This window comes from Juglans microcarpa x Juglans regia, chromosome 8D (genome assembly GCF_004785595.1).
Source record: "Juglans microcarpa x Juglans regia isolate MS1-56 chromosome 8D, Jm3101_v1.0, whole genome shotgun sequence".
Lineage (NCBI taxonomy): Eukaryota > Viridiplantae > Streptophyta > Magnoliopsida > Fagales > Juglandaceae > Juglans > Juglans microcarpa x Juglans regia.
The window spans coordinates 7,752,811-7,765,287 of record NC_054608.1 but is presented as its reverse complement, the minus strand read 5'-3'; the positions used below and the strand labels follow the sequence as shown (position 1 = coordinate 7,765,287).

Here is a 12,477-nt window from a genome sequence, read left to right as displayed (position 1 = left end):
GGATTCAAACTTTAGACCTGAAAGGAGGATGGCATCAAGACCAAACCTTCACCACTTGAGTCAACCCCTAAGGGTTATCTATCTAAGTTCCTTCCAAGGCACTCCATAGGAGCAAAGGTTACCGTGATCACATTTGATGGCAAATTCCATCATCTAATCCCTCTCTAAAACAAAAATAAAAAGACTGAAACCATTCTGCTGTATCAAGTCGTCACAAATGAACTGGATGCCTACGGGAGAAAGTGAAGGGAGAGAATTTGATTATTTTACAGCATTTAGCTTCAACCATCATGTGTAGTTGATAATCTGAATACAACTATCATCACCGGGACGAAAGAGGAGATAGTAGAAATCTGCCAGCACCGTAATTATTGCCCAAAACCTTAAATGTTAAATTACATATAGACACAATAGCTCAAAATATCACATTTGACATTTTGAAATGACTATAAAATTACAAGATTCTACAGTACTCGTACAAGGCAACAGATTTTTAGCATTCATCCCAGCAGATATATGACCTGTAAATCCTAGAGCATTCATTGTATGTTTTGCCTGCAAATGACCATGCCTAGCATATGCGACCATTAGAGCATCAGAAATCAAGGAAACTTCACTGTAAGTACAAGAGGGGAACATCGGTATTGTAATCATGCTGTAACCACACATTTAGAGAAGCGTCGCATTTTGAGCAAGAGAAAATTACCCATCCCATATCTCTGGGCATCAGATTTGGCAACACCAGTAGGCATAGTGCTCCTCTTTCCGATGGTTACTAACAAGACCCCCACACTGCAAGCAAATGAAGCTGCTCCCATCTGAGAATGCATCCAGCACTACTTGCATCCTCCCAGTTTCTGCCAGTATAGAAGCACCATGGGCATCCTCTGGTAAAACTGATGGGATAACCACGTTATTCATCGATGATCCAGTTTTTAAAGGCTGGGCTTCAACAATTGCACACTCGGCAAACAAAGAAGCCAGCTGATCAGCAGCAGCATTTTCTTGCAGTCTGCTTCTGTAAAGTTCACGAGCACGATTCAGAGACTGAAATACAGCTTCATCCCCACCTTCAGCTCTCATTGCCATTACAACCTGTTTCAAAATCTAGATCAGTACTCTCTCCAAGGCAAATTAATATACTGGGGCTCAGTTTCTCCTTTAATTTACCATTAACAAAGGTGGAACGAATAATGTGCCGCCTGGTACACATACATTGTAATTCAGACCCTTCTGGCCACTGGCCAGTAAGTGGTCAAGGCCAGAGATGAGTGATGCATAAACAAGTGCATGAAAGATCTTGACATAACTTTCTGAGGATAAATGACCGATCAAAATGAAATCAAGATACATTTGAATCATATATTTGATGTCTTTCAAGACAGTCATCATCTGGAAGTAATAGTTTATAGATTTATACAGTGGGAAACAAAAAAGTCCTTCAATATATATCTTTCTCAGCCCTTAGGACAAACTTAAATTTTTTTTATATAGGTAAAGCGATTAGACCAAACTTAATTGAACCACAAGTTAATGAAAAAATAAAGAATAAAGAATTGGAAAACCATGTTAGCATAGGAAATCTTAGAATTCTAAGGCCCTTTGATGCTGAAATGAACTAGGCAGCTTTAGATCTGAATGAATGGGCACAAGTGTTGGCAATGAAATCTTTACCTTGGAAACAGTCCAAGATTGCTGTAAAATCATATAACCTAGATAACAGATAGTGTTGAACTAATTCAGCATCTGAGATAGTCATGAACAAAAGCATCCTGCAATATTTTTATCTTCGGGTCCCATTGGGATTCCATTCAAATAGTCCTTGACACATGGTCATTGTCAATGAATATGGTAGGTGGCCCAATTACTGAGACTGTAAATCCACAACTGAGTAATCTACCATTGACAGCAATATTTAATAATATATCAAACCACATTGAAAAATGAGCTTCTCCCAAATTGCAAGCAAATTTATCTTAGAACGATATTACCTCCAACATCCATCGAACTGACTTCTGCTAATATAGAAGCATGAGATAAAGCTTCCTTGACGGCCCTTGCTTATTCTAGATGCATCTACTCTTATTTTAAAGATTCACACTTTTTATGGGACTCTAAAGTTTGACAGATTTCAAATTAAACTTGGTGTGACCTCTCCTAATTGACACTGCCAACTGCAATCACAAACTCACGAAAGTTATGTCCTAGCAAAACCAAAGGTAAATGCAAATTGGGATCTGTTGGAAGTTGAAAGATACTATCCAAGATAACTATTAGACTAACTGCACTTATCAAAAAAAAAAAAAACTATTAGACTAACTGTACAATCCCCAAGGAAAAGGGAGGAAAAAAAAAAAAAAAAAACACAAGGTTCAGCGGCTTCAGCCACAATTGATTGGACCCAAAACAAGATCAACATCACTAATTATTAACAAATTTCGCTCTACCGACCTGAGAAGAAGAAAATTAGCAGAAAATAACCTGAAGACAAAATGATTAGCAAATTTTTGTTTGGAAGCTTCCTATGAAACATCAATAAGCTTTCAGCATATTTACCAGACTTCGGGAAAAAAAAAAAAAAGTTACAAGAATTTAAGCACAACATAAGATAAACAGAAAGAGAAAGAAAATGATTGAATATGGATTACCGCTTGGAGGGCCTGGGAAGGTTTTCCTTGATCGATGAGTTGGCGAGCCAATGTGAGTAACCCTCTGACGACGTCATTTTGGCCAGTGTTGGATGCCAGCTCCGGTTGTGCAGCGCCAGTCTCGGTCTCCATCATTTCCGTGTCCGCACGGTCCATGGCATTCGGCATTTCAAAAAATTTTGAACTGGATTAAAACAGAGTGCCGGAGAGAGAGTTGGGTTTTCTTTATCTATCCAAGAAGATTAGGGCTTCTCAGGCTGCTAGATGATTCTAGCAATTTCTGCAGTGCAATCTTCCTCTTTCTCCTTTTTCTCTGTTTCTGGCGTTTCTCGGTGACGGAATTGGATTTTCATTTGGGCTCAGTTTATTACTTTTAGGCCTTTTTGTTTCAGCCCATGTTGGGTTGCGACAATTCCTTAATACGGATCGGATTTGTATATTTTTTTAAAAAAAATATATATTATTATATGAATTTATAGTTTTATTTATAAAAAAAAAATTATAAAGACTGATTTTGTTAATTTTTTTTTAAATTTAAATTTTATAATTTTTAACATATTAATATCTGATAGGTGAAAAAGTAAATTTTTTATAAAGTTTTCTTAACTAAAGCATTGTTTTTTAAAAAAAAAAAAAAAAAAAAGTAACGATCACTACAATCTTTTTTACAACCTTTTATATAATGTTTTAAATATCATGATCTTTACAGATTTTATACAGTTTATGTAAATGGGTTCGATTCCGTGTCCGCAACACCGCTCATATCATTATGAATAAAATTCAATACATTTAATTGAACAGAATAAATTCTTAATCTTGCCATAACATGTTAATGAATGTGTTGTTTGGGTTAGTCATTTAATAAATTGATCATGTTGGATTGACTTAAATATAGCTTGTTCCAATCCATTTTGATAGATTTAGCATAGATTGATTGATTGTAATTAAATTGGGTTCTGACCATTTCAAAGAATATATTAAATGATTTAAACGATTGATTTAAATTATTTAAATGATGTGTATATCATGACACATCAGTTTGTGTGATTACTTTTGTGTAATATTTTTGTAGTTAGAGTAATTCTCATATTAGATATGTTACAACGATTGATTAAGTTAATTCTCTCAATTTTCAAAAAAGCAAACCAAAAACCAAAACGGATAGGTAAAAAATCCAATTTTAATCGGTCGGTTTAGTCCGTTGTAGCAATTATTTGAACAACCCTAGCCAAAAGAAAAACTTGCAAAAGGCAATAAATGGGAAAAAAAAAAGATAAAAAAAAAAAAAATCAACATTAGAGCTCCAATTCCTTCTGCCAATAAGGGGTCAGGAAATAAAGATATTTTCATCCTCATAGTTGCTAAGACATTGTCTTCTCAGTTTCTGACTATAATTCCAATTCCACAAACGCATTGGTTCCTGTCAATCGCAATATCCCAATTAATTTTGAAAGTGTGCAAGGGAGGAGGAGGCTCCCACTTTTGATCCATGTTGCTAGAAGATGTTGGAGAGTGCTGGTCCTTTTTGTATGAACTTCCTTCAGCTTTTTAAGAATCTCTTGAGATTGTTGAACTACTACATTTGGGTGTTTTAATTCTCTTTGAAAAACAAAGTTATTCCTTCTCTGACATACTCTTCTTACTACCACTGCAATCTTCTCCACAATTGTAGTCTCAAATCCAAAACATATGTCTTCAAAGAGTTCTAGAAATGTCTTCTTTTAGCAAGTACTCTTTTGGATTTGTCTGGAACATTAGCCTCAAATATCTTGTGATGCAGGACATGGCCATAGAGCATGAACCACTGATTTCTCCATTTCAAAGCAAATAGGATAATTTGGATCATCTACTACCTTCTTTTTAAAAAAGTTCTAATTAGTGGGCAGGTCATCCTGACAAGCTCTCCACAAGAAGACTATCAATTGGGATATGTTCAGCTTCCATATAACTAACCACACTATACTTTGATTCCTAGAGCATGAAGGTTGGCCCTTTGATTGTTCTTGCAGTTCTTTATGGAAGTGGTAAGCACTTCTCACTGTGAATTGACCATTAAAAGAATTATTCCAAATAATTTATCTAGTCTATTGGAACAACTTTATCTTCATAATAATCTCAACTTCCTCCCTTGAGAAAATACCTGCAATCAGTGAAGTTCTCCATTGATTCGTATAAGGATCAATTAGCTCATGTACTTTAGCATTTTCATCTATGCCCTTTACTGTATGCTGAATTTTGAAAGTAGTGGGTTTTGGAATCCACTTGTCTTTCTAAATGTGAACTTATCTTCTATTTCCTATTCTCCATAATGTGCCCTTCTCTAATAAAGATCCTTTTGCAAGGATGCTTCTCCAAATATAGGAAGGTTTGTTACCAAGTTTAACTTGAAAGAAATGAACCTTTTGGAAGTATTTTAATTTTAGAACTTGAGAAGCTAATGACTTTCCAACTCTGCCTAAGACTTTCTCATTGTATTCAATGAGATCCAGTACATTCTCCTCTCCTTTTCTTGTTGTCCCCACCAAAAATTCTGCATTACCTTATTAATCTCTCTAAGGAGGTTGTAAAGGAGTTTATAAACTCTCATACTATATTTAGGTAATGCTTGCACAACTGATTTGATGAGAATTTCTTTACCTGCCTGAGAGAGGGTCTAGGCTTTAAAATTTCTGATTATATGTCTAACTTTATCCAATATGCTTTTAAAGGACTTTGATCGAGCTCTTCCAACCAAGGCTGGCAAGCCAAGGCATTTCTCATAAGACATGCTTGATCCAACTCCTACAATGCTCAAGATGATAAGCTTGTGTTTCTCTCAAGGTATTCCTACTGAATTGGATAGATGTCTTCTCCTTTTTAAGTCTCTGACCAAAGGTATTTTCATAAATTTTTAATATAAAAATCAATTTGCTCCATTCAAAAGAATTAGCTCTGCAAAAAAGTAAGTTATCATCTGCAAAAAATAGGTGATTAATATGAATCTTGCCTCTAACAAGTAGGACACTTGTGATAGAACTTGTATTCTCTGCATTATTCAGTAAAGAGTTCAAATTTTTCAGCACATAAGATGAATAGGTAAGGTGATAAAGGATCACCTTGCCTAATCCCTCTTATAGGTTTGAAAGCAGATTGAGGAAGTCCGTTAATTATGATGGAGTATGATCCTGAATCAACGCACTTCATCAATAACTCAATCTATCTTTGTGCAAAACCATCTTGCTCATAACAGCTCTTAAAAATTCTCATTCAATTCAATCATATGTCTCACTCACATCGAGTTTTAAAGCCATATATCAAATGTTCCTGATAATCTGCCAGTCATAGTGTGCATAGCTTCATAAGCTACAATAATATTATTCGAGATTACTCTTCGAGGAACAAAAGCAGATTGAGTAGGTGAAATAATATTTGATAAGATCCTTTTTAGTCTATTGGCTATAGTTTTCGAAATTATTTTGTAAAGAACATTACAAAGACTAATTGGTCTAGAGTTAGGCACCTTTGTGGGAGACTAATTGCTTTATCCTTTTATCCAAGAGTACATGGCTTTTGCAATATTCTTCTCTCAATAAAGATATGATTTTGCTCAAAAAATAGAAGTCAGCAATGGAGGGATATATAGCAAGGAAAGGAAACATTGCATTTGCTTGTCATCTGTATATTTTCTATGAATCACTAGTGCAAAGTAGTACAAATAATATAATTACTAGGACACGACCTGTGTATGGGGGTCCAATTCACCGTCCTCCATTAATACACTCTCTTTAATCTCCTGTAACATTTTCAATACCTCCCACATAGTGGGCCTCTGCTCAGCCGAGATCACGCTACAAGTTATGGCCACCTCCATAAGCATTTCCATTCTATTATCTACCCCACCAAAACCATCTTCTTCCCTCCTCGATCTAACCCAATTCACCATCTCTTCTGGCACCAAATGTGGCAGCTGTGTTGGTGTCTTCCCAGTGAGAAGCTCCAGCAACAGAATCCCAAACGAGTATACGTCGGATTTCGAGGTTGCTTGCTGACCAGGGTTGCGAGTTTCTGGGGCTTTGCATGCGGCAGCAGCGGCGGCAGTGGAGTCGTCGTCGTTGGAGGTCGGGTTGGCGAGGACAGAGAGACAATAGTCGGAGATGCAGGCCTCGAAGTCGGGGCCAAGGAGGACGTTGGAGGACTTGAGATTGCCATGGACGAGCCTCCATGCTTGGTGGATGTAAGAGAGGCCTTTGGCTACGTCCTCTGCTATTTTTAAGCATGATGTCCAATGCAGTGGCTTTGCCCTTGTGGATTTTGAGCCTGCATGGGCAGTTTTTTGTAGAAAGATAGATGGTGAGTTCCATTAGCAAAAGAGAATATTGAGGAAAAGTTTTAACTAATTATAATTCTAAAATTGTGCTTTTAAGAATTTAAAATCATATCGCCTCCAAATTATCAAAGTTATTGATCAAAACAAATTTAAGACACGAATTATAATTTATCTCATTAAGATTAAAATGTTATGGAGGAAGAATATATGCATCCTGACATGATATTGAAGGTTAGATTTAAAAGAAAGAAAAAGATTGTAAGAGAGATGATAATTTAGGAGTAAAGTGTTTACTTTTATAGTTTAGTATAGTAGCTTGAGGTTCCTAGCTTAAATGCACATCTATAGAAATTTTTTATCTGCACACAAGTCTTACAAAAGGAGGTTTACGTATTGCCGTGGTTTAATATGATCCATCAGATTGTATAAAATTCTTTTTATTGTAAAGCGTATCTATCATATTATATTAAGTCATGCCAATGTGTAAAACTTTCTTCTATAAGATTCGTGTCTATACCCAACACTCCTCGTATATCTTTTTTTTTTTTTTTTTTTAATAAGGGGGTGGAGGGTTCAAATCTAGATTTTTCATTTAGAGAAATGGGTTATATGTCATTAGGTCATCAAGCTCTTGAGGGTATATCTATTATGTTCTATATTATATATATATATATATATATATATATATATTTGTAAGTTAAAAATAACAATAATCTACTTACCTTCACTATTCTTATCAAGTTATTTTTATGGAAAGTTTGAATTATCATTGAAAATACCTGTCAAAAATGAAAGTTTTGTTGCCATGTTATGCTATCCATATCAAACATAATAAAATTCATACTTGTTTTTTTAAATTGTTTTTTTAAAGCGTAGAGACTATTCTACTAAATTACTAATTGCTTAATTTCACTATATATTAGTGTCAAACTGTCAACTAAGATAAACTCAAGTAAAACTTAGATATACATATACACATACACATACATAAAAAAGTACCTATTAATCAAATTAAGAAATCAAACTATGGACTGGTTTAGATTTAGAGATGAAATGAAATGGTTTTAAATGAAAGTTTAAAAAAATATTGTTAAAATATTATTTTCTAATATTATTATTATTTTGGGATTAAGTTGAATTGGGGTTTGAAAAAATTGAATTGTTTATTATATTTTATGTGAAAATTTAAAAAAAATATAATGATAAGATGAGATGAAATAATTTCTGAGTTCAAACGGAGTGATACGTTTGGATAGTAAAAATGAGAATGTTTAATAATATTTGTAAATAGTAGTAAAAAATATGAAAAAATAATAATAATATATTAAATAGTAATAAAAAGTGTTGAATGGTAGTAAAAAGTAATAATAAAATAAAAAATAATAGTGAGTGTTTAATATATCTAGGATGATAGGTCTCTATTGTTATTCAAAACACTTTTCTGAGCAAAGATGGCATTTCAAAATGGAAAATTATATTTTTTTTAATAAAATATTTATACGATATAATTTCATTTTTAAAAATAATTTAAAAAAATTAAGTTTTATTATTTAAATACGTAGACAGTCGACTACACTAGGTTCAGATGTGTTCACGTGCTGAGCTAGTCAAGGAGATAAATGTACTACAGGCTGGGATTCCGACATGTCAACTACGAGAAAGGAGCTTTACAAATCAATTATTATTTAATCGTCAAATCAAAGTCCCAACGTAGTCAGCACCAAGATTCTCGCTGCTAATTGAAAATTTAAAGATGCTGCCGCTAATCCAGTAGCAGCATCAAACTCCAAACAAATCATGCTGTGTTAGAAAAATAATTCATGTTGATCAGTCATGGATCCTAAACCCCGAGTCCACCCGTCATGGACTCGTTCTGCTGGTAACCCAGAAAAATGAAGCAGAGAGCTAGAAAGAGAAGTTTACCGTGAATGAGGGAGAAGAGACTGCCATTGGGTTGGTAATCATAAACCAGAAGCCTTTCTTCCTTTGCATGAAAATAAGCTCTAAGCGGAACCAGATTTGGATGCCGAAGTCCTCCCACCGATTCCATGTGCTGATCGAAAACTTCCTTGCTTGTGCCGGATAATTTTCCCGCGTCGAGTCTCTTCACGCTGACAATCAGCCGGTTGTCCAGCACTGCCTTGTAGGTGCTGCCAATGGTGCCTCTTCCCAGCAACTCTGCGGAAGCTCTCATCAGCTGGTCCAGCGTATACAGCTGCGCCTCACCTGCGCAGAAAACCAAACTCCCACTCTTTGCCACTTGCATTCCTTGCACTCTCTTCACCTTCTCCTCCAGCTCCTTCTCTTGTTCTATCTGCATTACCGCCGCGGCTTGAGCCGTCGCCGCCTCGTCCTCCGAAGCCGTTGCAGGCGTCGACGACTCTGTCTTGTTTCTCTTCTTCAAGGCCATCACGAAGAAGACAAGGGAACAGATCAAGACCACAACACCGGCTGAGAACCCCACAATCACGGCGGTCCTGATCTTGTGCTTCTTTCGAAACGCTTCGTGGGTCAACTCGACGCCGTGTACTTGCGCGCTTTCACCGAGTGACGACGATGGCGGAGAAGCCAACGGCGTCAATTGTCCGAAAAAGGGCGAGCCGGGATGGCACTCCTTGTTTATGATCTCGCCGCAGAGATTGGGGTTCCATGAGAACGAGGATGGACCGAAGCGTACCAGAGTAGCTGTAACTGGGACAGGACCGGAGAGATTGTTTCCTGAGACGTTGAAGCTTTGGAGGGAGGGCTGGTTGAGCGGAGGAACTGTTCCGTTGAACCGATTCCACTCGAGACGTAGGTAGGAAAGCCGGTCTATTATGGCCAGCGAGGCCGGTAACGGTCCAGTGAGGTTATTGTAGGAAATATCTATTGTTCGTAGTCTATGTAGGAATAGGATCGAAGGTGGGAAAGAGCCCGTGAAAGAGTTATGGTCGAGAAAGAGGGCTTTGAGGTTAACGAGACCTGAGAGGTCGGGAATGAGTCCGGTGAGCGAGTTTTTCTGCAAACTCAGGACTCGGAGCTGGTCAAGACGAGACAATGTGTCGGCAGCGAAAACTCCACCTAGATCTAGACCTTCGAGGACAAGGCGAACAACTTTCTGTTTCACGCATTCGACTCCTCCCCATTGACAGAAATGGAAGCTCGTATTTGGGGAGAAGAAAAGATTACCATTCTGATCGGCTTTGGATTTGAATGCCAGAAGAGCGAGTGCATCTTGGGGTCGTGCGAAGTGGAGAGGAGGAGGAGGAGGAGGGGTAAGAAAAGACCTGGTAGAAGCAACTAAGCTGCAAAATGACAGCAAAAGAGAGGCATTTGATACAAAGAAGAAGAAGAAGAAGAGTCGATGGGGATGGCTTCTCCTCAGCATTATTGGAGATCAAACAAGGTAAGCATATGTAAAGACTAGCAGAAGCTATTAAAACTTTGAGTTTGTTTCTCTGTCACTTCAAAAGGAAGACAGAGTTGGTGACAATGGTGATTTGACCATGCTTGCATTTCCCATTAGGCGAGGATTAGGGTTCTACACACAAGGTAGAAGAGAGAGTATGGGAATTTGAAATTGCAGAAGGTGACAAAACCATGTAAGAGCTGTCTGTCGGACTGCAAAATTGATCAGAAATCACGTGGAGCTAAAAGAGTTAACAGATAAGTTAACTTGGAAGACGGTTCTACTGCCCCAGTGTTATTAATTTGTAGAAGGAAATTGCACTCTCCTTTTTTAATTTTTTTAATAATTAAAAAAATTATATATTTTTTTATTATTTACAACATTTAAAAAATATTTTAAATAAAAATACAATTGTATTACGGTGCACATGTGGGGACACATTTACAAGGCCTATCTCATTTAATCATATTTAAAAATGATTATTTAACTACAATTTTATATTTAAAATATATTCTAGTTAACTGCAATTGTATTATGGTCTCGTTTATTTTTATAATTATTTTTATTTAATTTAATTATTATAATTTTTTTAAATTATTATTTAAAATAAAATAAATAATTTAATTTTTTATTTAAAATAAAAATAATCTTAAAAAATATATTATAACAATATTTTATTTAATTTTTAATTTTTAACTCTCATCTCATCTGAATTCATCTAAACAAACCATACCTAATGTCAATAAATGAGTTATAAACTTATACAGAGAAGTGACAACGACTAGTGTAATGTTTTAAGGCTTGGAGGCGTGGCAAATTGGCAATAGCAGAAATATAGTGTTGTGATGCGAGATTTGTTGCAGCAGTGTAGTAATTATCTGATCTAGATTGTTGAATTTCTTCAACTCCCTAAGATACGAGAGAATCAGCAAATGCCAACCCTTGATAAAACAGGAGACTTTTCCCACTTCTAAATAAGATGAGATCTTTAAAATAATGGACCAAGGTAAATTTTCAATACTCATAAAAATTATGAAATAGTGGTGTATCTATCATTTTTAAAACAAGATGGTAATCGATACAACTCAAACTTTATTAACATATTATAAAGAGTATGAATTTTTTGGAATTTCATATATCACTCACCCTTATGATCACTTATCAAAATGAGGTATTACACAAAGAAATGTAGTGGTTTTTGAAGGGAAGTTCATTTCACTTAGACAAGTTATAAGGGATGCAAAGAACAAAACAAATAATTATCTAAGGTCTTGTGTTTTTTTTTTTTTTTGTAATCAAACAAAGATCAATCTTGTTTATTGAGCTAAACATCATTACAATGCTTTTTATGATTGATACATTGCATGATCTCACCCGGCACCTCCTCTATCCACACTAATTCCTCACCAGAGTCTAATGCTAACTTAGCTAGTTGATGTGTTGCTTGATTACCATCTCTTGGAACATACCGAATCTATCCATACCAAGACCAATTCTCTTCACTACTCCTAGTTTGGGTGTCCAACTACTCTGAGTTACACCTCATAATTCTCGTATGGATGGAAATACTCTTCCATCCAAATGAGAAAGCAATATTTGTAAAAACACGTCCAGACTCATGTGACTCTACTGTTTCGAATGAACGACTCAATGCAAAAAGACTTTGTACCCCGTCGTCCTTTGCACAACTATTCTTCTTCCCCAAATCACTCATCAGCCATGGAGAGAATCCCCCACAGTGAACCACAACATCACCATACCTCGACCTCTCTCTCTCTCTCTCTCTCTCTCTGCAACGCTATTTCCTGTCTTTCCCTTTCGAATTTATGTCTGCAATGCAGTAGTCGAACCAATCCCAGACTCCAATCGAGGTGAATCTCTTCATCGTGATTTGCTGCTTCCTCACCAATGCATGCTCCATGCTCCATCCCATCTCCATTGAACAAATTCCTCTACCACTAGGTTTTGGCAAGGTACTGTCTGAGATAGATTCGGAGTGAATAAAAATGTGAAAATGTTAAATACTGCACTTGCAAGTTGTCATCATAATATATAGCCAAAGATTAATTTTTACAAATTTTGATTACAATAAATTTTGGTACAAATAATTTTTTAAATCAAAATTCATCATTATC

General features: G+C 36.0%; 2 protein-coding genes across 2 annotated transcripts; both read right to left on the bottom strand.

Annotated features, from left to right (window-relative positions):
* Positions 1 to 343: 343 nt before the first annotated feature.
* Positions 344 to 2,998, bottom strand: LOC121243280. Its single transcript, XM_041141374.1, has 2 exons — positions 2,649 to 2,998; positions 344 to 1,095 (listed from the first exon to the last, which is right to left on the bottom strand). The coding sequence occupies exons 1-2, from the start codon at positions 2,814 to 2,816 to the stop codon at positions 727 to 729; spliced, it is 537 nt and encodes a 178-aa protein (XP_040997308.1). The 5' UTR covers positions 2,817 to 2,998; the 3' UTR covers positions 344 to 726.
* A 3,272-nt stretch (positions 2,999 to 6,270) lies between these two features.
* On the bottom strand, positions 6,271 to 10,650 carry LOC121243242 (probable inactive receptor kinase At5g67200). Its single transcript, XM_041141337.1, has 2 exons — positions 8,878 to 10,650; positions 6,271 to 6,944 (listed from the first exon to the last, which is right to left on the bottom strand). The coding sequence occupies exons 1-2, from the start codon at positions 10,319 to 10,321 to the stop codon at positions 6,355 to 6,357; spliced, it is 2,034 nt and encodes a 677-aa protein (XP_040997271.1). The 5' UTR covers positions 10,322 to 10,650; the 3' UTR covers positions 6,271 to 6,354.
* Between the last annotated feature and the right edge of the window lie 1,827 nt (positions 10,651 to 12,477).

Excerpts from the sequence above, each read along its gene's own strand:
- LOC121243242 (XM_041141337.1), bottom strand. The coding sequence starts at position 10,321 with ATGCTGAGGAGAAGCCATCCCCATCGACTCTTCTTCTTCTTCTTCTTT. Across the intron at positions 6,945-8,877 it reads TCTCTTCTCCCTCATTCACG|GCTCAAAATCCACAAGGGCA; the intron begins GTAAACTTCTCT and ends CTGCCCATGCAG.
- LOC121243280 (XM_041141374.1), bottom strand. The coding sequence starts at position 2,816 with ATGCCGAATGCCATGGACCGTGCGGACACGGAAATGATGGAGACCGAG. Across the intron at positions 1,096-2,648 it reads CTTCCCAGGCCCTCCAAGCG|GTTGTAATGGCAATGAGAGC; the intron begins GTAATCCATATT and ends ATTTTGAAACAG.